The 24,759-nt window shown below is 42.0% G+C and overlaps 2 protein-coding genes across 2 annotated transcripts in view; both read right to left on the minus strand.

Moving 5' to 3' along the window:
• Positions 1-450: 450 nt before the first annotated feature.
• LOC129446150 (uncharacterized) lies at positions 451-5,447 on the minus strand. Its single transcript, XM_073865584.1, has 3 exons — positions 1,662-5,447; positions 1,408-1,523; positions 451-1,282 (listed from the first exon to the last, which is right to left on the minus strand). Exon 1 carries the CDS (start codon positions 5,437-5,439, stop codon positions 4,030-4,032), a length of 1,410 nt encoding a protein of 469 aa, XP_073721685.1. The 5' UTR covers positions 5,440-5,447; the 3' UTR covers positions 451-1,282; positions 1,408-1,523; positions 1,662-4,029.
• Positions 5,448-8,773: 3,326 nt separating this feature from the next.
• LOC141363084 (sialoadhesin-like) overlaps positions 8,774-24,759 on the minus strand; it is a 109,213-nt gene continuing 93,227 nt past the window's right edge. Inside the window, exon 7 of the mRNA XM_073865620.1 lies at positions 8,774-9,084. Within this exon, the coding sequence (XP_073721721.1) occupies positions 9,059-9,084 (26 nt within the window). The 3' untranslated portion in view covers positions 8,774-9,058. The remainder of the gene's footprint in view (positions 9,085-24,759) is intronic.

The following is a 24,759-nucleotide window of genomic DNA, read 5'->3' on the forward strand; positions in this document are numbered from 1 at the left end:
ATGCAATTGTGGTGACCAACAAGCGATAATGGACAACATCATACGTTGATTATGCGCATGCTCAAAGTCTTCTTCTCCGTGTATAGTGTATATCTGTAGCAGAATTACAGCGCCCCATACTGGTCCGGCATATATACTACACCGGTTTCAGTCGGTTTCAGTGGTTTCGTGTTTACGGATTATTTTTTTAGAGCAAGGAAAAAAATGATTGGATAGGGAATGCACCGGCTTCGTGTGGATATAGCCTAAATAGGGGAAAACTAAACAAACTAACGAGGGCAACACAGGTGAATGGGATGAACTGATAATGAATAATTAACAAGGAGAACAAGGGGGCGGGGACTACACTCTTAAGAAAAATGGTTCTATATAGTACCAAATAAGGGTTCTTTAGCTTGTAACAATAGCAGCACCCTCTTTGGTACTATATAGAACCCTTTTTTAGATGGTTCTATATATAACCTTGCCTTGAAAAGTGCTACATAGAACCTCAGTGGTGCTATAAAAAACCCTTTTCATTTATTAGCAGTCAGGAGGGTTATTTTTGTTTATATTTTTGTTTTGTTTTTTTATTTATAGCACTTTACACGGTTTAACAGTTTAAAAACAGAACTGCAAGACATCAGAAAAATACTTTTATTTTCACTTTTTCATTACATGAGATATCATACAATAATAAATATGTGCATTAAAATCAGAATCAAAATAAATATATTAATTATTAAGCAAATATAACAAATCATTACTCAAATAAGATATGGATGTTAAATAACAGCTTCAAAATTAAATAAATGAACAATAAAATTTGGCAAAGACAATCATTCTAAATAGACAACAATAACATGAAATTAATAAAATCATGACAAATGCAACATCAAAACATGCAAATAAATACTGAATTTTAACATATTATGACATTACATTCAGATGTAAACACTTTAGCACAAACAGATAGATGGCATAGAATACAAATGAATGGGATGTTAATAATACATTACTAACTGTAAAAATTAAAGTCAATAGGATTGTGTCAATGTTAGAATCTCGCCAAAAAAGTCCATATTATTTTGTTTGCTGGGTCATTGTACAGTACATACTCCATCCAATGTTCTTTGTTTTGTGGCAATGATGCTGAACATTTAGTCAGATAAGAGTAAGATAAAAGATGGCCGCTATTGTCATGTTGATCTTAAGACGCAGGCTGTGATTAACACAAATCTCCATCACCTGGCTGTGGTCATCATCATACAAGGTTGAGCATCAGGCTGAACAAGACTTGGATCTGTTGGAGATGGGAGAAAGGATAAGACAGAGACAAAACAAGATAATATTAGCCTGGAGTTTGCTTACATACTGTGTGTAAAACATGATTTGACAGAAGTTTTAATATGATTTTGCTCAAGATACCTGTTTTGTCAGAAAATAGGTGAATGGTTGGCGAGAGATTTATTCATAAATTGAATAAAAATAAACCCCTGTTATCAAGTCAATGGCCGACCTGCAGAGCTTCACTCATGATCCACCTACAACAGACAAAAATATAATAAGTAATTCTGATATTACATGTAAATGTGCCACAAGATCACACAATCTCCAAAATGTTTAAACAGTAAATAACTTTTTTTTAATGTCAGCATTGAAAGAAACATGCATATAATCACCTTTAAAAACAGGATGTGTTTCTCATATCAAGTGGTCATACGCACTTGCCTTCACTCCCAGCAAGATTACCTCACATATGAAATCTCTGAAATATCAATAAAAAAACTAAACACATGTTGTACCACATTCTTTTCATAATTAGTTAAATAAACGTAATGTTCAATATACATGTATTCGCTTTTTAACACTTTAACAAATCATTATCCTAAGTCTTAAAGCAGAGTCCTCTAAATATATCATTTAAAAATTAATGTATGAAGCTTACCTGTTATAAAGGGAATGAAGCTTACAGTATAAAGTTTACCTCATAATGTTTTTAACAGTAAATGATGATTATTTACCTCTCTTACCTGTTTGTGTTGTTAGTCTGCAGGTGATTCAGCAAGACTGATGATTTAGGGCTTTTACACGTGAAAATAATCAGGAGGCAGCTTGAAAATAACTGACTAAATTTAAAATCAAAAAAGGAGGGAACTGAAGAACCCTTTTTGTCAAGACAAAGAACCATTTCGGGGAAAAAGGGTTCTTCAGTAAGCTATGGTTCTATATAGAACCTTTACCATCATTTCAGAACCTTTGAAGAACCATTTTTCTTAAGAGTGCAGGACAAGACACCAGAGGAACATGACCCAATATACAAGGCCATGAGCCTCCACATGGAACAAGAGACTGTCAGAACCCTGCCATCACGATAAAACATAAATATATAACAAGACTCTTATGGCATAGTGCTGACAGGATGGATTTAAAACAATGTAATTTATACACTACTGCAACTTCAGTCTGTGATCTTACTAAAAAAACTAAATAAGAAAAAAAGGTGAAGCATTAGATTACGATTCAGACAAACACAAGCAGTGAACATTGTAAGTTGGTTATTGTCTGGATTTGTAATGGGAATCACATAACTCTCATTTTCATATTGCAGAAACAAACTTACTGTGAGATACAACAAGCATATAGACGCCACTGCCTGTAAAAGATGTATCTTATCTTTACTTCATCTTTTATGTTTTCAGCAGAAAAAAATCTAATCATTAATCTTCATCTTTTTACTGCTAGTGCTCTTATTCTTGAGTAACAGTCTCAACTCCATTCACAGGACAGATTATGTTTCATATTTTTATAAACCTGTTCCTTTAGTTCCTTATTAACTGAGCCAATAATCTGCATATATTTTATACTCCACACGACCAGCAAAGTATGAAGAGTATGAAGAGTGAATATCTACTGTTGATCCCACTAAAGCACAAACTCTTCTAGAGGTGTAAGTCACACCCCAACAGCTACAACACATAAAACTTCAACATTACTCCACTAAGGTCCTGTCCCTAATAGCGCACCTTATGTGGGCTTTCGGTCTCGTGGCCTTAAATTGTGCACGCTCGCTCAGTCTACGAGTCCGTAGGGTGTCCCATCTGTCATTTTTACGCTCCGAAGTCCACACTGCTGCAGCCAAAACATTTAAAATAAACTGAACAAATGCTTTCCTAACTACAAGATTAAAGCACGGACCTGTAATAAAATCTTAACCTAACTAAAAACAGCATTGAGTTGAATAACAGTCTGACTTATAGTGAAGATGAAAGTAGATCACAGTATCATCTACATAAAGATGCACTATAGCAAAGTTTTTACAGGATTTATGTATTGTGATGTTACAGTTGATCTGACACTGACACAAGACTGTTGAATGATAAACTCAATACTTCAATGAATAATTCATCTATTTCAGCATTAGATTATTTACACTGAGCTGTCATTAATATGTCACTGTATATGACATCACTGCATCACTGATGTCACTGCTGAGAGTCTGTTGCTAGGTGATGATGTCATAAAGAGAGTTCACTCCAGCAATTCTGCTGATCTGCACACAAACATTTGCAGCACTAGAGTCTTACAGTGACAAACACACTGTAATCGGGGTTGCTTTAAAGAAAGCGATGAGAAGATGAATCCATGTGCAAAAGGTATTTATGTGTAAAATCCCAATAAGGGCCAGCAAACAAATCCAGTAAGGGTTATCCAACAATCGTAATACAAATAACAGGCTCAGCTTCAGGGCAGGCAGAGTAACAATCAAAATCCAGAAACAGGCACAGGTCAAAAACAGGCAGATACAGATAACAGAAACAGATTAACAGATACAGATAACAGATTCAGATAACAGACAGGATGTGGCGATGTAATAATCAGCCAGGAGCAGGTGAACAGGATGTGACTTATATACAGACAGACAGGAAGTGTGAACTGTGACATGGCATGATGTATATCAAAATAAAAGCCAGAACAGAACAGGATGTCAAAATAAAAGTCCAAAATACAAAAATACACAGAATACAAGAAAAACACAGAACAAAACCATTACAGAACCCCCCCTCTAAAGGGCGACTCCCGGAGCCCAACAAACAAATCATTAAGTCCAATAGAGGGTGGGCGGGCGGGCCAGGACCTCTTGGCAAAGGCAGGGCAGTTCAGGGGAGGTCCTGGGTCATGGGGCAGATGCGGGCCTGGGTCATGGGGCAGATGCGGGCCTGGGTCATGGGGCAGGCTAGGACCTGGGTCATGGGGCCGGCTAGGACCTGGGTCATGGGGCCGGCTAGGACCTGGGTCATGGGGCAGGCTAGGACCTGGGTCATGGGGCAGGCTTGGACCTGGGTCATGGGGCAGGCTTGGACCTGGGTCATGGGGCAGGCTTGGACCTGGGTCATGGGGCAGGAATAGACCTGAAACACAAGGAGAGGAAGGGTCCGAGCACACTTCGGCCTCCGCCTTGGTGTCCTCTGCCTCCTTCCTGTGTCCGGGTACTACCCCCCCCAAAAAAAAACTTGGGAGAGCTTCCACTGTCCAAGGTGGCGATGTCCCAGATGGTGAACCAGATGAGTCCTTAGAGCCAGGTGAATCGGATGAATTGGACGGGACCGGTGAATCAGGCAGGACAGACGAAACAGATGAGTCGGGCAGATCAGATGAGTCGGGCAGATCAGATGAGTCGGGCCGATCAGATGAGTCGGGCCGATCAGATGAGACGGGCCGATCAGATGAGACGGGCCGATCAGATGAGACGGGCCGATCAGATGAGACGGGCCGATCAGATGAGACGGGCCGATCAGATGAGACGGGCCGATCAGATTCAGGGTCTTGAGGAACCTCGGGAACAAACAAACAGAAGGCAGACCAAACGCACCACAGGGCCATAGCAAATTCAAGAATGTCACAGTCAATGAGGCATACCTCTGTGGCGGTTGGTTCAGGCAGGGCGGCCATCTTGATGATAGGTGCAGGGTGAACAATAGCCCTCATCAGTGCAGGTGTGGTGGTGACGATGGCCCTCTGAAATACAGGTGCAGGAATGATGGTAGCTCTCTCGAGAACAGGTGCAGGTGTAGAAACAGGCAGGATGGCGGCCATTTTGGGAGCAAGCATGGTGGCGGCCATTTTGTTAACAGGCATGACTTGTACAGGCTTGGGCAGAACAGGCATGACATGGCTTTTTGTGTTGTGTATATTCTCTGAAGGTGTATCTGCAACACCCACAGTGAATGGTGAGCCACACAATAACAGGGCAAAGTCAATATAACTCTCCAGGGACCAGGCAGACATATCATGAGGCATACACAGACGCAACCACTCATCAAGAGCATTATAAAAAATCGGTTTCAATGTTTCCTCATCATAATGTACTGGATTTGACAATTCCAAAAAGTCACTTACATATTCCTCAATGGGCCGGTGGTTCTGACGGAGTGCAAGTAGTGCAAAAACAGGTTTCATGTTGCTGGTGGGAAGTTCAGTGATGCCACAGTTACTTTGAAAAAGTAATCTGATTACTGATTACTGATTACTCCTTTAAAAAGTAACTAAGTTACTTTACAGATTACTTGATTTTAAAAGTAACTAAGTTAGATTACAAGTTACTTTGTTAGTTACATTCCAGTAGCTGCCAACACCCCCACTGCCTCAACATTAAAAATGACAACCGGTTTTGCCAACACTCACTTTATTGGAAGTGCATTTTTAACAGTAACGTCAACAATGTATCTCCTGACATTTTAAGTTGAACTGTTGTGTTTTAAAAAACTAATATATATATATGAGTCTTTCTTGACTTCACTAAACATAAATAGGGGTGAGCAGGGGCCATTTTCAGAAAAACTTAATTTTAAAAGTTAATGTTTTAGACAGAGATATATTTTTGCTGTGGTCAATAACTCACAAGTGTGGTCTATCAAAACCAGCTGGAATTTTGAACAAATGTAAAACGACTTCTGTATAATTTAACTTTAAACAAGAGTAGTGAATTGTTACTTTTGACCTTGACAGCAGGGACGAAAGTAACACACAGGTGGGTCAAAAGTAACACAACAAAACATGATAGATTTTTGTGTTACACTTGTTTTTATTAAATATATATTACTATGACCTCTTTAATATGTAACTGCAAACTTATTTTGTCATTTATCTTTGTAAAAAATAATTAAATTACATTTTTATTTTAAATTTCAGTTTTATCAAATGTTTCAAAAGCAACCAACAGTACAAACTTAAATTGCTGAGACTAAAAAAAAATTCAAGTGTTACTTTTGACCCGACAGGATCTACTTACTCTATAAACTCGACTTACTTTTATTTTGAAAAACTGAGAAGTCTTCAGGATGTTATATACCTTGTAGATTTATCAGTATTGTAACACATGAAACGAGAAAACAACGCGTTGTAAGAAAAAAGACCGCTTTTGGAATGTACTTATCATGGTTGAAAACACAGTTCTGGATCTACACGTGGAAATCGGTGAGTAAATAACGCGATATTTGTCAACTCTTTCAGAGGTTATGTGCTAATATGCTGTCATAGTGAGATTTAGATGTTATCAGGGCTCGGAGAAAATCGCTTTGTTACTTTCGTTCTTCAACTCTCCCACACTTACTGGTTTTGCACTGAAGTCCAGCTTTTGTTGTTTGGGTAGTGGATGAACTCCTGCTCACTGCTTCGCATCACCGGGTGGGACTTGCTCTTAGTTTGACTGTCTGCGCCGTGCTGCGACTCAAAATGTTTTTTTTTTTTTTTAAATTGACGTAGTGTTTTGTAGCTGCATCTCTCTTCTCTCTCCATTGTACGTTGTTTACGTTTGTGTCGCTTACACGTGACCTGAATTGTCCTCGTGCTGAAAACGTGACTTGTTGCACACCTGACTTCACTTCCCGAGACGCAAGAAGAAATATACAAGAAAATATATATTTTACTAAGGAAAATTTCAAAAATAGTAACGCACAGTGACTTGGATAAGTAACTTTAATCTGATTACTGGTTTGGAAATATTAACGCGTTAGATTACTCGTGGGAAGTTACTGACCTTCGCTGGATTCCGGGTTATGGCTGATTATTCTGTAATCGGGGTTGCTTTAAAGAAAGCGATGAGAAGATGAATCCATGTGCAAAAGGTATTTATTGTGTAAAATCCCAATAAGGGCCAGCAAACAAATCCAGTAAGGGTTATCCAACAATCGTAATCCAAATAACAGGCTCAGCTTCAGGGCAGGCAGAGTAACAATCAAAATCCAGAAACAGGCACAGGTCAAAAACAGGCAGATACAGATAACAGAAACAGATTAACAGATACAGATAACAGATTCAGATAACAGACAGGATGTGGCGATGTAATAATCAGCCAGGAGCAGGTGAACAGGATGTGACTTATATACAGACAGACAGGAAGTGTGAACTGTGACATGGCATGATGTATATCAAAATAAAAGCCAGAACAGAACAGGATGTCAAAATAAAAGTCCAAAATACAAAAATACACAGAATACAAGAAAAACACAGAACAAAACCATTACACACACAGAAAGAGATAAAAAATGAAATCTGACCATTAGTGTATTGTATTATAGTCTATAATTTATATCATTTATAAAATTTTATATAATTTATAGAAGAGTATACATTAATATTATAGGCTTTTATTTTAGATACTTTTTGTCATAATAATCTTCTGTATCGAAATCAGCAAATAGTTCTTTCTTTTAATGTATGGAGGACAGGTTTAACAATGGGACAAACTAAACTTTGGGCAGCTCATCTGGGACGACTCAAAATGTGTCACAGAATTAGTAAACATTTTTTTCTGGCCAGGTTTGACTAAAGATATAGTTGAGTTTACAAGACATCGCCAGCAGTGTTGGGGAAAGTTACTTTTAAAAGTAATGCATTACAATATTAAGTTACTCCCAAAAAAAGTAACTAATTGCATTACTTAGTTACTTTTCATGGAAAGTAATGCTTACGTTACTTTTAGTTACTTTTGCGTTACTTTTTCTTGGTTAAAGCTTGATCTCTTTCAGGCCTTGCAGGTGTTTTTATGACTGAAAAGTTCTGCATTCAGAAATTGCATATTTCATCACAAAAATGTTTAGCTCTGGCCTGCCATCTCAGTTTCTGACTCAAACTGTTTCCACACAGGCACAGAGAGTGCATACGTTAAGTTTAATTCAGTACATATTTTTAATCAAATTAATTAAACTAAAAAAGTAACTTGAGTTACTTTTTTGAAAAAGTAACTCAAATATTAATGTGTACATTTAAAAAGTAATGCGTTACTTTACTCGTTACTTCAGAAAAGTAATATTATTACGTAACTCAAGTTACTTGTAATGCGTTACCCCCAACACTGATCGCCAGTACACTGTTCATTGATGCTCTACAAAAGCTCCACTAAAGCCTTTGCCAGTATTATGATGATTGGGTATAAATATTGACCCACTATAGAGGAGTAAGACTGGTAACAAACATATGTTGGAGATTTCTGACACGTTTTCACTTTAAAGAACATTAAAGCCCAATCTGTAGCTTTCTGTTTGTTTCAGTTATTTGTATGTAAAGCATTGTGGATGTTTATAAGAAGACTTATGGTTTATTTACTGCTTTAGGTCAAGTGACAATTATATAATGTAAATATATGACATTTAAAATACATGACAACGTGTACTTATATTACAAGATAACAATATGGAGTTCGTCATGTGTTATAAATCATCATACTCATAAATGGTACAACCACAAATAATGTATTGAAACTGTTGTAATGATTATTGATTAGACAACAACATACATTATAATAATGTTTATTATAAGGGAATATACCTGCAATAATGCATTATAAACACAGACTTCATAGAAAGTGTTACCACACACTGCAGTCAAAACAGAAAACAGAGAAATATATTCAAAAGATAACATTTATCTGACGATTATGAATGTCTTAATACAAATATAATATGTGGAAAAATATCTCAGAAATGCAGGATTAATAAAGCTTTATTAAAACATTTACAGTAGCAAACCTTCAGAAAGCTAAGCCTTGTTTTAATCAGTATCATACAGTTTTATGTATTTAAGCATTTGTTTTGTCCATCATATCTGAAAAAAAGACACAAACTCAGTTATATTCAGAAAAGGCAGAACATTCAGAATTTGACTTTTCTGTGATTCTCAGATTTCAGTCTCACTGCAGCCGTTATCACAGCGCTACTCAGCAAATAACCATCATGACAGCTGTGTGCATATTTTCAAAATAACACAAAAGTTCTGAGTGATGCGCTATGACGTTCAGTGCCACTGACAGCGCTAAAACACTTTCACTTTTGGTTGTGTTAGTACATTTAAAGTACAGCTTGCGTTAGAAAATAATAAATCCACCTTGATTGTGTTTCCTCATTTTCTTTTTTAGGGGTTTCCCCAGTAATGATGATTCACAAAACAACGCAACAAATCAGCATCAAGGACTGAAACTATCTATTTTATCATTTACACTGTAACAAGTGAAACGTTAGATCAACTTAAAGCTGCAGTCGGCAAGATTTTTTGATCATATTTACTGAAACCGACACTATGCTCCGATAGAACAACATAAATTAGACAGTTTAAGAAAAAAATGAAAATGATTAGAGAAATCATACAAAGTCTAATTTCGTCTTGCTCTCGTGGTACTTTGACGTCATCCGGCCGTCGGTTCTAGTGGCGCTGCATGAAGTCGAACAAGCCTAATATCACATGAATCTGCCTGAAGTTCACATGTGTGTTGGATTGAACGCAGCTTGATGCCGGAGAGAACATTCACTAACAAACTTTCAATTCCTTGGCTAACAACCAGAGCTAGGAAAACAACCAATGAAAAGAAAACAACCAAGGAAAAGAAGGAAACGAAGATAGAAAGCGACCTGTAATGAAATTAGGATCAATATCAGACCAGCATTTGAAAGGTGGAGGGATCTATGAGCTTTTAAATAGGGATGCACCGAATCCAGGATTCGGATTCGGATTCGGCCGAATACTGGGCTTTTTGACGGGGTTCGGGTTCGGCCGAATCCTAGATTTTTTTTCCACCGAACCGAACCCTAGGCTTGCGCTACGCTGGTCGACGTCACGCGGCCGTTGATTACACACATCGGGTGCTGACGTGGAGATGAGCCTTTTCTTTCGGTGAGCCTTAGGGGCTGGACACACCAAAACTTTTAAACACGGCTGAAAACGCCTTGCGGACGCCAAATGCCAGCTGTTTTTCAGCCGAGCGCTTGATAGCTGTGGTGCTTCAGCTGTGAGCTGGTTGGTTGCTGTGGTAATGTCCCGCCCCTCCTCCACTGTAATTGGACTGCGTGTGAAAACTGACATTGACGAGCGGAGCTTCTCACTCAAAGTTGAATATGGTTTTCAGCGCGGAGCTGCTTGCTTATTGGAAAAACGAGTGTGTCGCAACGCATCGCTTTCATTATGCATAGGCTTATGGTTATTGTCAAAATAGTTTTTCCAACTTGTCATACTGGCATAATGTACAGTTAAAATTAAATAAAATGAAAAATACACTGCTGTGGACGTTGTTTACTTCATTAATGTGTTTTACTGTGTTGGAATAAGGATGCGAGTAGGATTCGGTATTCGGTTTCGGATTCGGCCGAATCTTAAACGGTGGATTCGGGATTCGGCCGAACCTAAAAAAATCTGGATTCGGTGCATCCCTACTTTTAAGCGGTTCAAGCTGGATGCAGAGCTTGACACATTTCTTCTTGACAGGTAATTGTGCTTTATCAACCATTTATTGTATTTCTGAGTGTTATGTAAGTAATCTAAGTATGCTTAAAAATGCACTGCTGAGGACGAGCTCGATATGAGGTTGCTCGGTGGTAGTGTGGGAGGGGCAAAAAATTGAAAACATTTGAAATCATCTCAATCCTCCAGAATTGCCGAGTGTGGCTTTAAATAGTTACTTCAGTTGGTAACTAAAACTAGTTTTGTTCAACTTAAAATTTCACTTGAATTTCACAATAAGAAACAACTTATAAATATAAGTTATTTTTTAAGTTGATCCAGCGGTTTACTTTTTACAGTGTAACAGTAAAGTCAGATGTATGATGTGATGTTGTGTTACCTCTTACAGTACAGGAATACTCTTGTAGCTCCTCACTGTTGATTGAGTCCAGGTACAGCTTGTTTAATAATGTCAATCCATCTGTTACCTGTTGTCCATTCTTATACCAGATGTAAGTATGTTTACTATCCAATGAGCAATAAGTTGAACAGCGTAATATCACTTTTTCTCCATCTATCACAGGGTCTGGGCTGCTTCTCACCCATGTAGCTGAAATTTCACATAAAATTACTTTTCAAAGTTGGGCCTCATATTTTTGATTTAGCTCAATTGATAAAGCATTACCGAAACCTCTAATCACAGTCGTGTTGATATCAGACTCTTACTCGAGCTATAATGCTTCAGTATAATGAGTGCTGCACTACAGAGAGTTTATTATGAGCAGTTACCTGTAACAGTAAGATAGACTCCAGGAGAACTAGAAACTTGATCTGATGTGTTAGTAATGATGTTGAAGTGATATTGTCCAATGTCACTCATGCTGGCATTTTTTATTCTCAGTGTGTTTCCCAAATACTCCACACGACCAGAAAACCGAGGATCCTCACGTAGATCTCTGAATTCCCCACGATAACCGTAATACCAGGATGTTTTCTCTACTGTATATCCAGTGGGATGTGAGTATGAAGAGTGAATATCTACTGTTGATCCCACTAAAGCACAAACACTCATAGAGGTGTAAGTCACACCCCAACATCCACTGTTAGAAAGACCTGAAAGAGTCACAAAATACTGCTGTAACATTTACAATCAATTACAAACACACTCATACTGTATATGAATCAACAAGAAAACTGCAAAGTTTGATCTTCCATTTTAATAAAAATATTTTATAAATGTCAGACTCACACACAGGCGAAGAGAAATCTGAAAAAGGCTCAGAGCAGGAATAACTGTTAGTGTTTCCACTGGATGACACAAATATGCTTTGACTATTTTTTAAAGGTTGTCCATTCTTGGACCAGCGGTAATTATTTTCAGATGTTTTTGGGCAGGAGGAATCACAGCTCAGTTTTACTCGCTGTCCTCTAGGTCCAGGATTCATCTTCACCTGTAAAACTAAATAATGGAAACCTTAAATTAGATGAGAAATGAAAAGAGTTTAACTGGACTGATGAGAATGTAAATGTACCTGTGACTGTTAGATTGACTGTGACTGAGCTGAGATGTTTAACTCCATCCTTCGTAATGATCATGAGCTGATATTGTCCACTGTCTCTCTCTCTCTCGGATCATGTATTGTGAGTCGTGAGTAATCTTTAGTGATCCTCTGATGCACTCGTCCTGAGTAATCTGAATCTAAAGTCAAATCTTCAGGTTCATCTTTGTTTCTCCAGTTTGTTCTCTGTTTCTGACTGAACCAGAACACAGTTGTGATGTTGATGTTTGAGTAATCGCACCTCACTGTCACCACTCCTCCCTTCACAGCACAAATATTCTGTTTATTACAGGTTACATTAAAGTTATCCAAAGTAAGGAACCCTGAAGAAGAAACGGCAACATTATTAATATTTGTAGTTCCCTTTCAGTCGGTCACTACGACGTCACGTCGTGACCGACGAATTGGGAACTCGCTTAGAGAGACCAATCTGCTTCGAATACTACTAAAACGCCAATGAACTTGGCATTGAGATATTTGCATAATGCTGGCGCCGCCCCGCCAGGTGCGTATATAAGGCGCACGTGCAAATAGGGAAATCAGCTTTTTATCGCTTCGAAAGCCGGCAGTATCTGCTACTGAGAAGCTACTTTACTCTGTTGGGATCGATTGCGGAAGTTGGTTGGACTGGCAGTACCACAGCGGACGCTTCGCAGTATTCCACAGGCTCTACATCTTTTTGTTTTGAGTTTAGTGTGTGCGTTGCCTTTCCCTGTGCGCATCATCAACTGAGCATCTGAGTGAATTTCCCTAAAAGAGTGATACGAGAGAGCTTTGTGCCTTGTTAAAGGCAGCCACTCTCTCGTATATCCGGAGATTAGCGTCCTTTTCAGGATGGCTTTTCGTCCGTGCAATCTTGGATGCGGGAAGTATATGGGTCCGAAGGACGGTCACAAGCGTTGTCTTTCGTGCTTGGGCATCGAGCACGCAGAGGCGGCGTTCGCTGGGGGTAAGTGTTCTCACTGCGAGAACATGTCCCTTGTGGATTTGCGGAGACGGTTGTCTTTCCTCCGGGAAAAACGCAACCCACGTCCGACAAGCTCTGAACGCCGCCACGGAGCGGCCGTGAAGCTCTCGAAGGACGATCTCCGCATCACTGTGCTGAGCCGGTCGGGGGATTCGTCCTCCGGCTCTCAGCCTCCTCGTCCACAGCCGGTTGATGTGCCGATGGAAACTTCAGAGTCGTGTTCTACGATGTCTGTTGGATCTGTCGTGCCTCCCTCCGGATCCACGGAGACCGCAGCATCCGAGGGTGGGCCCTCTCCCTCTGAGGATCCGGATGTCCTCCCCCCTTCCGGACGGGTCGTGACGCCGGATTTCGATCCAGAGATGGTGGCCGTGCTCTCTCGAGCAACGGAGACCGTATGGTTGGAGTGGGTTCACCCCCCACAGCCCGAACCGTCCCGCCTGGATGATTGGTTCTTTGGAGCTGCCCGGGTTTCACAGCCCTCTCCGCCAGTACCTTTCTTCCCCGAGGTGCACGAGGAGCTGACCAGGACCTGGAGGTCGCCGTATTCTACCCGTTTACGGCCGTTTCAGCCCTCCCCCCTCAACTGCCTCACCGATGGAGCCGCTAAGGGTTATACGGGGATCCCCCCCGTGGAGCGTGCGGTCGTGATGCAGCTGTGTCCGGCCAACGCTCCCACTTGGAAGGATCGCCCAACCCTCCCCTCCCGTGCTTGCAGACAGTCTTCCGGTTTAACGGGGGCTGCCTATCAGGCATGTGGAGAGGCGGCTTCAGCCCTGCACGCTATGGCGTTGCTGCAGGTCCACCAGGCTAAGGCCTTGAGAGATCTGCACGAGGGAGGACACGACTCGCCTGTGCTTTCGGAGCTCCGGGCCGCTACGGATCTGGCCCTCCGTGCTACGAAGGTCACGGCACAGGCGATTGGTCGTGCGATGTCCACGATGGTGGTCCAGGAACGCCATCTGTGGCTCTGTCTGGCCGACATGACGGATGCAGAAAAGAACAAGTTCTTGGATGCTCCCGTATCCCAGGCAGGCCTGTTCGGCGAGTCGGTGGAGTCGTTTGCCCAGCAGTTCTCCGCCGCCCAGAAGCAGACGGAAGCGATCGCTCAGATCATGCCCCGGCGCAAGCGACCTGCATCTCGCCCTCCAGCGCCGGCGGCCCCGTCTGCTCCTCGCCGAGGGCGCCCTCCGGCGGCTGCCTCCGCCCCCCCGCTAGAACGTCTTCTAGACCACGGAGAGGGAACAGCCGTCGGCAGCCCGCCCCGCCCGCACCACCCGCTTCCCGTGGCAAACGGAAATCGAAGCGGCCCTGAGACGGGCGACCTGGAGTTGGATGGGATCACTCAGCGGGAGACGGTGATGGCACCGCTCCTTCCACCGGTAGAGGGCCGGGTGGAAAATCTTTGGTTTCGTTTTGTTTCTGTTCCGCCGGCTTCTCAGCCGGCACCCACAAAACCACAAAAAGAGTGCATTCCTATTCCTTCTCCAGGTCTCCAGAGGATCGAGAGAGAGGTGAGCGGGCAGTCAGATGCTCTTCCTCCCTCTCCTCTATCGCCAGTGGGTGTTCTGAGAAGTTCGAGCTCTCCGCTACGGAGACCGGACCACCAGCAACCCCTTCGGAGTCTGCGTCCTCAGCTGAGGAGACCGGACGACCGTTTCCCTCAGCGGGCTCAGGTCAGTGTCACACACACACATACTGTAGATGCTTATGCTGTCACGGCAGACGCACCGGCAGTCCCGCCTGTCCCGCCTCGCTGCCCCGCCGCGGGTACACCGGTAGTGCCGTTAATTCCTCTCGTACGGTCCCTGGGGGCTTGGCTTCAGCTTCCCAGTCCGTCTCGTTGGGTTTTACGCACGATCCGCCTCGGTTACGAAATTCAATTCAATCGGCACACTCCCAAATTTGCGGGCGTACGTTTCACTACGGTGAAAGCGTCCGTTGCACATGTACTGCGTGCAGAGGTCGAAGTCCTGCTGGCGAAGGACGCGATCGAGCCGATCCCTCTTACCGAGATGAGATCGGGTTTTTACAGCCCGTATTTCATAGTACCCAAGAAAGGCGGCGGGTTACGACCGATTTTGGATTTGCGTGTCCTGAACAAATCTCTTCAGAAGAGGTCTTTCAGGATGATTACACCGAAACAAATTTTCAGTGCAATACGCCCCCAAGATTGGTTTGCAGCGATAGACCTGAAAGACGCGTACTTTCATGTGTCCATTCTCCCTCGTCACAGACCGTTTCTCCGGTTTGCGTTCGAGGGACGGGCATATCAGTACAAAGTTTTACCGTTCGGGCTGTCTCTCTCTCCCCGTGTGTTCACGAAAGTAGTAGAGGCGGCGCTAAAGCCCCTCAGAGAGAGCGGTGTTCGCATTCTGGCTTACCTCGACGATTGGCTTATAATAGCGCATTCTCGGCGGACGCTGTGCGAACACAGAGATCTAACACTTCAACATCTCGCCGTCTGGGTCTTCGGGTCAACTGGGAAAAGAGCAAACTCTGCCCCACGCAGAGGATCTCTTTTCTCGGTATGGAACTGGACTCGATCGATTTATCGGCGCGTTTAACAGAAGAGCGCGTCCAATCAATTCTGACTTGCCTCGGTTCATTCCGAGGGAAGAATGCGGTCCCTCTGAAACAATTTCAGAGACTCCTGGGGCGTATGGCAGCAGCAGCGGCCGTGACACCACTCGGGCTGCTCCATATGAGACCACTTCAGCGTTGGCTTCACGATCGAGTCCCGAGGAGAGCGTGGTGCGCCAGCATCCATCGTGTAACCATTACACCTGCGTGTCGCCTAACATTCCCCCCGTGGTCAGACCCCGCGTTTCTCAGGGCCGGCGTGTCCATGAGACAGGTCTCCCGGCATGCTGTTGTCCACACAGATGCCTCCGACACGGGCTGGGGAGCCACGTACGACGAGCTCACGGCTTCGGGGGTGTGGACAGCACCCCAGTTGCATTGGCATATCAATTGCCGCGAGTTATGGGCAGTATATCTGGGACTCGTACGCTTCGCTCCGGAGCTGCGAGGGAAGGATGTACTAGTGCGCTCAGACAACACTGCGACTGTAGCGTATATCAACCGTCAAGGCGGTTTGCGCTCTCGTCACCTGTCGCATCTCGCTCGTCATCTCCTCCTTTGGAGTCAGAAGCATCTGAGGTCCCTTCGTGCCATTTACATCCCGGGCTCGCTCAATACAGCGGCAGACGCGCTTTCCCGAGCGGCGCGCCCCGGCGAATGGCGACTCCACCCCCAGACGGTCCAGCTGATTTGGAGGAAGTTCGGACGTGCGCAGATAGACCTATTTGCGTCACCGGACGATACCCATTGTCGCCTGTTTTATTCACTAACCGAGGGCAGCCTCGGCGTGGATGCGTTGGCACACAGCTGGCCGCGGGGCATGCGCAAATATGCGTTCCCCCCAGTGAGTTTAATAGCACAGACACTGTGCAAAGTCAGGCAGGACGAGGAGAGCCTTTTAATGATCGCCCCGTATTGGACGACCAGGAATTGGTTTCCGGAACTAATGCTCCTCGCGACAGCCCCTCCCTGGCGGATTCCCCTGAGGAAGGACCTTCTTTCTCAAGGAGGGGGCACATTATGGCACCCGCGCCCCGACCTGTGGAATCTCCACGTTTGGTCGTTGAGCGCGCGCAAGGTTTAAGTGATTTGCTCCAGGCGGTATCTAACACTATTGACGCGGCACGAGCTCCGTCTACGAGACGGGCTTACGCGTTAAAATGGAACCTTTTCGTCACCTGGTGCTCTTCGCAACGCGAGGACCCCAGAGAATGCCCTATTAACATCGTGCTTTTATATCTTCAACATAGACTAGATGGTAGGCTGTCACCGTCCACTATTAAAGTTGATATCGCCGCTATATCTGCGCATCACTCACTTATTAACGGCAGATCAGTGGGCCAGCATGATTTGGTTATTAGATTCCTGAGAGGCGCTCGTAGGCTAAACCCCTCGCGCCCCCCTTCTATTCCTCCCTGGGACTTGTCCATGGTGCTGAAAGCGCTGCAGAGTCCTCCGTTCGAGCCTTTGCAGTCTGCGAGTCTGAAGCTTTTATCAATGAAAGCTCTGACCCTACTAGCATTGGCCTCTGTGAAGAGAATAGGAGATTTACATGCATTCTCTGTTGACGAGTCGTGCCTTCAGTTTGGTCCTGCTGTCTCGAGCGTGACTTTGAGACCCAGACCAGGCTACGTGCCCAAAGTTCCCACTACTCCCTTTAGAGATCAAGTGGTGAGCTTGCAAGCATTGCCTTTGGAGCAGGCAAACCCAACCGAGGCTTTGTTGTGCCCCGTACGCGCACTGCGATTCTACGTGGACCGCACGCAAAGCTTCAGGACCTCGGACCAGCTCTTTGTTTGTTATGGTGGCCAGCAGAAAGGGAAAGCTGTCACTAAGCAGAGGATGTCTCATTGGATAGTTGATACTATCGCCCTAGCTTACAATTTGCAGGGCATTCCTTGCCCCTTTAATTTGAGAGCGCACTCCACTCGGAGTGTTGCCTCATCTTGGGCATTAGCTCGTGGTTCCTCGCTAACAGACATCTGTAGAGCTGCTGGTTGGGCGACACCTAATACGTTCATTAGATTTTACAATGTTCGTATCGAGCCTGTATCCTCTCGTGTTCTTTCCTCACCAGGGAGGGCACGGAGAGCAGACTCGCAAGTCGGCTTGCAGCCTCCGACTGAGGCTCCAAATTGAGTTTCAGTATGGAAGGCTAACAGAGCAAAAATGCGTAATGGTTTGATTTGCTCTCTCCACTGCCTTGACAGCCTTTGTTGCGGAGCATTGGCTGTCAGCCTTTCACTAGCTGTATTCCTACGAACCTACGTGTTTGGCCAGGGCCCCACATTGTGTCCCAACGGGTTCCTTTGTGAGTATTATTCCGTGGGGTTAATCCTACCAGCCCACGTTTCCCTTAGCAGAGCACTGCTTTGCTTACACAGCCACGGCTGTCATTTATACCTCAACTACGGTTGACTTTCGCCCACCAATAGCCCTTAACGGGGCTGTGGCTTCCGCAGCGTCCCTATACCGCTCAGATAGGGCGCTTCCCAGTCGCTGGCACTACTGTGGGGTTAAAGGAACATCTAGTGCCCGGCCTTCTGCCTTATTCTCCATTTCCCGAGGGAACTTGGAGGGCTTTGCAGACACTGGAAGAGGTCAGCCCCTAGTGGCGTTTTGGTAGGGATTCCCAATTCGTCGGTCACGACGTGACGTCGTAGTGACCGACTGAAAGGGATCGTCTCGGTTACGGATGTAACCCTCGTTCCCTGAAGGAGGGAACGGAGACGTCACGTCCCGTCGCCACAGGTGCTGCCACCTGCTGTTTAGGCCGGTCACCTTCCGGCTTTCTCAGCGAACAGAAGCTGATTTCCCTATTTGCACGTGCGCCTTATATACGCACCTGGCGGGGCGGCGCCAGCATTATGCAAATATCTCAATGCCAAGTTCATTGGCGTTTTAGTAGTATTCGAAGCAGATTGGTCTCTCTAAGCGAGTTCCCAATTCGTCGGTCACGACGTGACGTCTCCGTTCCCTCCTTCAGGGAATGAGGGTTACATCCGTAACCGAGACGTTTACTGTATGTAACTTCATTAAAATTACAGAGTGAGATGAGAGATTCAGACAGTCCTATAAGGATATGAACTCAGATTCATCAATTTTGTTCTCAAATACAAATCTCTCAGTTCAGTTTTAAATACACAAACTCACTTTAAACATTTTAGAGACTGATCCAAACAGTATCCAGTCTTTGGAGTACAGCGATGTAAATTAAATGAGACTAAACTAGTTTAAAATCTGACATACTTTTAACAAATATATAATGAATTGAAGTATTTCAGTACAACAACAAAACTGTGTTTCATACCTTGAATGTGTAACAGCAGGATCAGTGATGAGAGTCTGAAGTTCATGATTTCTCTTTGTAGAAACTCACATATACCAGCTACAAAACATTAAACAAGAACTTTTCTTATAGCTGATAAAAAACACAATGTTAGTTTGACTGTGACTTTCTCAATCGGATGCAAAGATACGTTGTGCACATGCGCAGAACATTTGCGCTCCAAGTTCACATATTATATTTATGAATCTCGTCACAGAAACACGCAACAACAACAGCATTAATGCGGTCACGTGCTGTACTAAATTCTGCAGCGTTTGTTTATACTTTTAAAACATTAGGCTGCTTAAAGCAATAAAATAGCGTTGTGACTTTTGAAAAGTGTGTTTTCATTACCTATATCGGAAAACTTCTTAAGAACAACTCCAACTCAGTTTTGACTTGTATACAGAGTAAAGCGTGAACTCCAACGAGAGATGCTGTCGCAAGCGTAGCGTTGCCAAGTCCTCTGCTTTTTTCGAGTTTAGATTTGGGATACTGTTTAAACTGTTTCCACTAGTTGTTTTTTTCTGCGGGTAGAAGATTAAATAATTCCGTTGATAAGTTATTGGTATTTGGTCTGTGAATAGTCATTGTGATGCTTTTGGGCTAGTTTTGAACGTCCAGTCGGATGGTTTTGAAACGTGAGTCTGGCAACCCTGGCTTTGCTTGCGCAGACTTTCGGTTCGTATTCTATATAATGTACATGTAAACAGTATTTAAATCAGATTGCAATGTTTAGGGTGCATGCAAACTGTATCGTCGTGAGTGAGTGATCTTTATTGACATAATATATATTGTACAAAGAATGAATAAATAAATACATAAAATGACTTTGTACAATTATCAGTCAAAAGGATAGACACAATAAAGCCATTAGGCTTATTTCCATTGGGGTCCTCCAAAATGTGTGCTCTACAAGATGCGTGTAAATGTTTAAAAATGTAGGGATATGGGTTAAGCATATCCTAAGTTAAATGTTATTATATATTTTGAATATGCGGATGATTAAAACAAAAAAATAAAACCATAAAACGTGGACAAAACATCCCCAGAAACGTACCACATAAAACAAAAATGGAAAATACAGTACATACAATAAAACTACTACTGTCTACTACTCAGCCAGTGCTTTAGGGTTGACTTAAAATGATTAGTATTGTCTGTTAACTTTAAGGCTGCTGGTAACGCATTCCATATGACTGCTGCTGAATACATAAAAGATCCCTTGCCCTTACAACTTTTAAATCTGCATAAAACAAAATCAGTGGTACTACCCCTTGTTGAATAGCTGTGTACAGCATTAACCTTAGAAAAATAGTTACAAAGATATGTAGGTATTTGATTTTTAACTATTCTATGTACCATACACATTTATATATATGTTACTCTTTCTTCTAGTTTAAGCCACTTAAGGCTACTAAAATGAGCTGGGTTGAGGTGTGTGTGCGGTTGTAGTTTTAAAATAAGCCTGACTTATTTGTTTTGTGATGTCTGCAACTTCTGTTTGAAAATTTTAGGAACCATGAAGTGCAGGCATAATCAAAACGATTTCAATCCTATTAAATTTAGTCGGATTGACAAATTTTGTGCATGTAAACATAGCCATTGTGAAAACAAAGATCTAGAACTAGCTTGCAACCTCCCCAGAAAAGTGTATCTAGTTATCAGTAAATGGTCAGTGAGATAAACTTTTAGGAAAATTTTAATTGTCAACTTCAGCTTAATTGTCAAACTAAACATTATAAAAGCTGTTTTAATTTTACCTTAGTAACTCTTTACAAAAGTCTAGATGGTGGATGATCACGAAATGGTGCCTGCAGGGTCAGGGGAAAATCTGCCCCGACAAAACGTTGCACAACGTTTATTAAACAGAAACAGTGATGCGTTGAACACCCTGTTGTGATGATGCAAGAGTTGCAACTACGGTAGCTGAGAGGCCATTCTTTGTGTTCTTTTTAAAATCTGAAGCCTGATGAAATCATTATAAATGTGTGTTTAATACTGTAAAATACCCTCGATGTTACAGTCACTGACCTTACCGTCCAGAATGAAAGGCAACATTCCAACTTGAACCCATTGAGCGAGCTGTCTCTTTACTACCGCGTGGTTTTATACATCTTGCCGCTGATTGGGCCGACATTTTTGACACACCCACCAAAAAAGAGAAAACGCATCTAAAACCTGTTGCACACCGTTTCCAGGAAACATGTTGTTCAACCCGGAAAACATAGCAAAACATTGCGCACCTGTGTGAGCTTGAACGTGCCCCTGGGTATCTTCCGTCCATTCCATATCCGTTTTAAAAACAAAAACGGAAAACGATCAACCAGTTGTATTTTCATTTATCGTTTCCATTTACAAAATGAAAAAAGAAAACTAGAAAACTATAGGCTACATTTTTCTATTTTGTTTCTCAGTTCTTACTGGGAAAAGTCTTAGGCACGTTCACATTATAACTAGCTACATTTACTATAACTTTATGCTAATTCTCTCACGCAATCACTTACTTCAATGCCATATTACATATTTCCTGTAATAAAAACTTTTGCAATTGTTTAAATGTCATTGAATGTGTAAATATGATGTTCTTGTTGCATTTACACAGCGAGTAACAGCAGATGTCAACGCTACACTTCACGTAACTCTAAACAGTGAATCTAGTAATTTGTGTATCTAATATCTTATCTTTTGGCGTAGTCAATGTAATAGAATAAAATAGTAAATTTCACAGCAACTGCATCATCACTGTGTACCTGGTAATTTTATGTAATGGAACTCAGCTTCTCCATATAGTGTCATCTGTCATTCAAATGCGCATGCACTTGAAGTAATAGATTTGATTTGCTGTCAATGATTTATCGTTAACCAGTTGGAAAAAATTGCTCAGAAAGTGATCCCAACGATATCGTTTATTGTAACTTTATCTTTAGTTGTGGTGTGAACTCTTCTCTTTAATATGAAACGATTTTTTTTTTTACTTTTTTTTACTATATTTTTATGGTTATTTATCATGTGAACGGCCCTTTATTGAGGCAAGGGAAGCGAAGACTTCCAATCATTAGCATGATTAATTATCCTATAACTGATGCACATTTCTAAAAAGGGACAACAAGGCCCTTTTATGGTGCTGGAGGAAGGAGTGGTGTGCTGCTTTGTCCTTCCAGTGCAGCATTTATTTGAAGAGAGAGTGATTTTAGGTGACTGGGTCCAGTCTAGTCCTTAAACTCTGCACACAGTGCACCCGCTCACATCCTCCAGGTATCGGGGAAACTCTGGGAGGCTCTGACACGAGTACCAGGGAGAAAAAACTTAATTATTTAACTTCACTTTTATTTTACTTTACACAAATACCAAGAGTACAGAGCACTGTCTTTCCCTGGTGGTTCATCAATTATTAAACTCAAAAAAGTTCTGAAAGTCCCAGAGCTAGAGATCATTTTTGACTGAGTAAGACTAGGTTTCACACACAGGTCTACATAACTAATGAGAACTACAAGCTGCCTAAAAATATTTCATCTACTTTACTTCCATAATAAGTATATTACACTGGAGAAAAATGCAAAGGAAATAAAAAGTATACAACTTTATAGATTTGTTTTGGAAGAGTTTTGTTTCGACACAGAAGTGGTAACAGTAGATGGTGGATGCTGAGAGTTTTTAGCAGCTATAGTGTCATAGAAAGAGGAGCTGGAAGGCAGGTGAAGTTCTGCACACCCTTCAAACAGAAGGGGATAGAGTGACCTCTGCTGGTTGAGCTTCCACAAAGCAAGAAGGGCTATAAATATGTTACAAAACTAAAATGTGAATTAAATAATAGAAACTTATAAATAAATACTCTACCTGCTATCCTAAGATACATATAAAATGAGTTCACTTGTCTTAATATGAAGTTACAGGTCACCAATTCTCTTACAAATGTTTAATTCTCCCTAACAGCCAGAGTTGTTATTTTATTAGTTTAAATTTTTATTTCAGTTAAAGCTCACGTAACACACGCTGTTTCTGCATTTCTGATATTAATCTGGAGTACCTATAGAGTAGTATGACATCCTTTATATCTCTGAAGAGTCTTTAGTTTAATCAGATTTATAAAAGAAAGATTAGCTTTAACGAATCTTTCCGATAACGTACGAAAAAATGAAGAAGGAGGAGTTATAACATGGGAGGAGCGAGTACGAGTCATGCAACACTATACAACACTTATAACGTATGATTCACTACATGTTCGTGTCATTTATATAATATACACGCGCCTATTTCCAACATAAGACAGAAGTCTTACTTACCACGTGTAACTCGTCATGACCCGGTTCTGAAAATCCACCGCATCAAACACACACGCAAAACTCCGCTGCTAATCCGGATAATAAACTATATCCATTGTTTCCATAAGGCTGGATGTCTTCTCCTTACATCCAAAAACACACTTCTTCTTGTGCCATTGTTGACTTTTGAAATTAAACAAAGCTGAGTGGCGTGATAAGCTGTTAGCAAGCTCTAGCGTCTCCCGCTGACTGACGGCTGGGCGGGGTTTTCCGGGGGAAGTTTTCCGGCGGAAGCCCATATAAAGAAGTGATACGTATCGAAAACCCCTGAAACGTCAGTTAGAACCGTAATCGAAAAAAATTAGCCGAAACTTGTACGAACCCTGGCGAAGTGCATTCGGCACAGAAATACTCTGAAACACGCCCAACTGCATTTTTTACACTTTCCTGAGGAAACAACTCTATAACTGTGTTAATAAGTCAGAATGCTTGAAATACCATTAAACCCCCCCTTTAACTAAAGTGTTTTTTTCACACCCAGTGCTACTTTACTTTTTATTTTGTGTCAGTCGTGCCTCAAGATTATATGGAAAATGAAATCTCAAATCATCAATTTAATTTTATTTTTCAATTTGGCCGATGCTTTATCACATTAAAAATGAAATCATTTAATATAATGTTTTAATTTTTATTTTATCATTTAATTTTCAAATTTGGGACATATTTTGCGATTTTATTTTTATTTTATCATTTAATTAATTAATTTTAAAAAGTCCAAAAATACCTTCCATACAATATGAATAGACATTTGATTAAAAAAAATTATCTGCAAAATCTGATATTTATAATAAAGAACCACGGAGGTTTGTATAATAGCAACCTAAGCGCCCTCAAGCGGTCATTTTAAGAACATCACCTGGCGCGTGCAGCCTTCGGTGGTTTAAAGGCGGAGTGCACAATGTTTGAAAAACGCTTTGGAAAAGGAGACGGGCCGGCTACCAAAACACACTTATAGCCAATCAGCAGTAAGGAGCGCGTCTACTAACTGACATCCTTGCAGGGTTGTGTATGTGTGGGGCGGGTCTTTTAAAAGAAGGTCCAGATTCTATTGGGGTAGGGGCGTGTTTGTTTAGGTGATTTCAAATATCAACATTGGCTTTCAAACATTGTGCACTCCGCCTTTAATGGTCCCGTACACACTGCATATTAATTCGGTTGTCACTTCACCTTTTAATGCTTAATCCTGTTCTGTACACACACAGTTCAGTACCGGACTCACAACCGCATTCTACAACCGAATTAACTCCTGCAAAATGCAGGTATTGACAACTCTGCACAGTGTGTACATTACCGAACTGAACAACTAAT

Source organism: Misgurnus anguillicaudatus, unplaced genomic scaffold, assembly GCF_027580225.2.
Source record: "Misgurnus anguillicaudatus unplaced genomic scaffold, ASM2758022v2 HiC_scaffold_32, whole genome shotgun sequence".
NCBI lineage: Eukaryota > Metazoa > Chordata > Actinopteri > Cypriniformes > Cobitidae > Misgurnus > Misgurnus anguillicaudatus.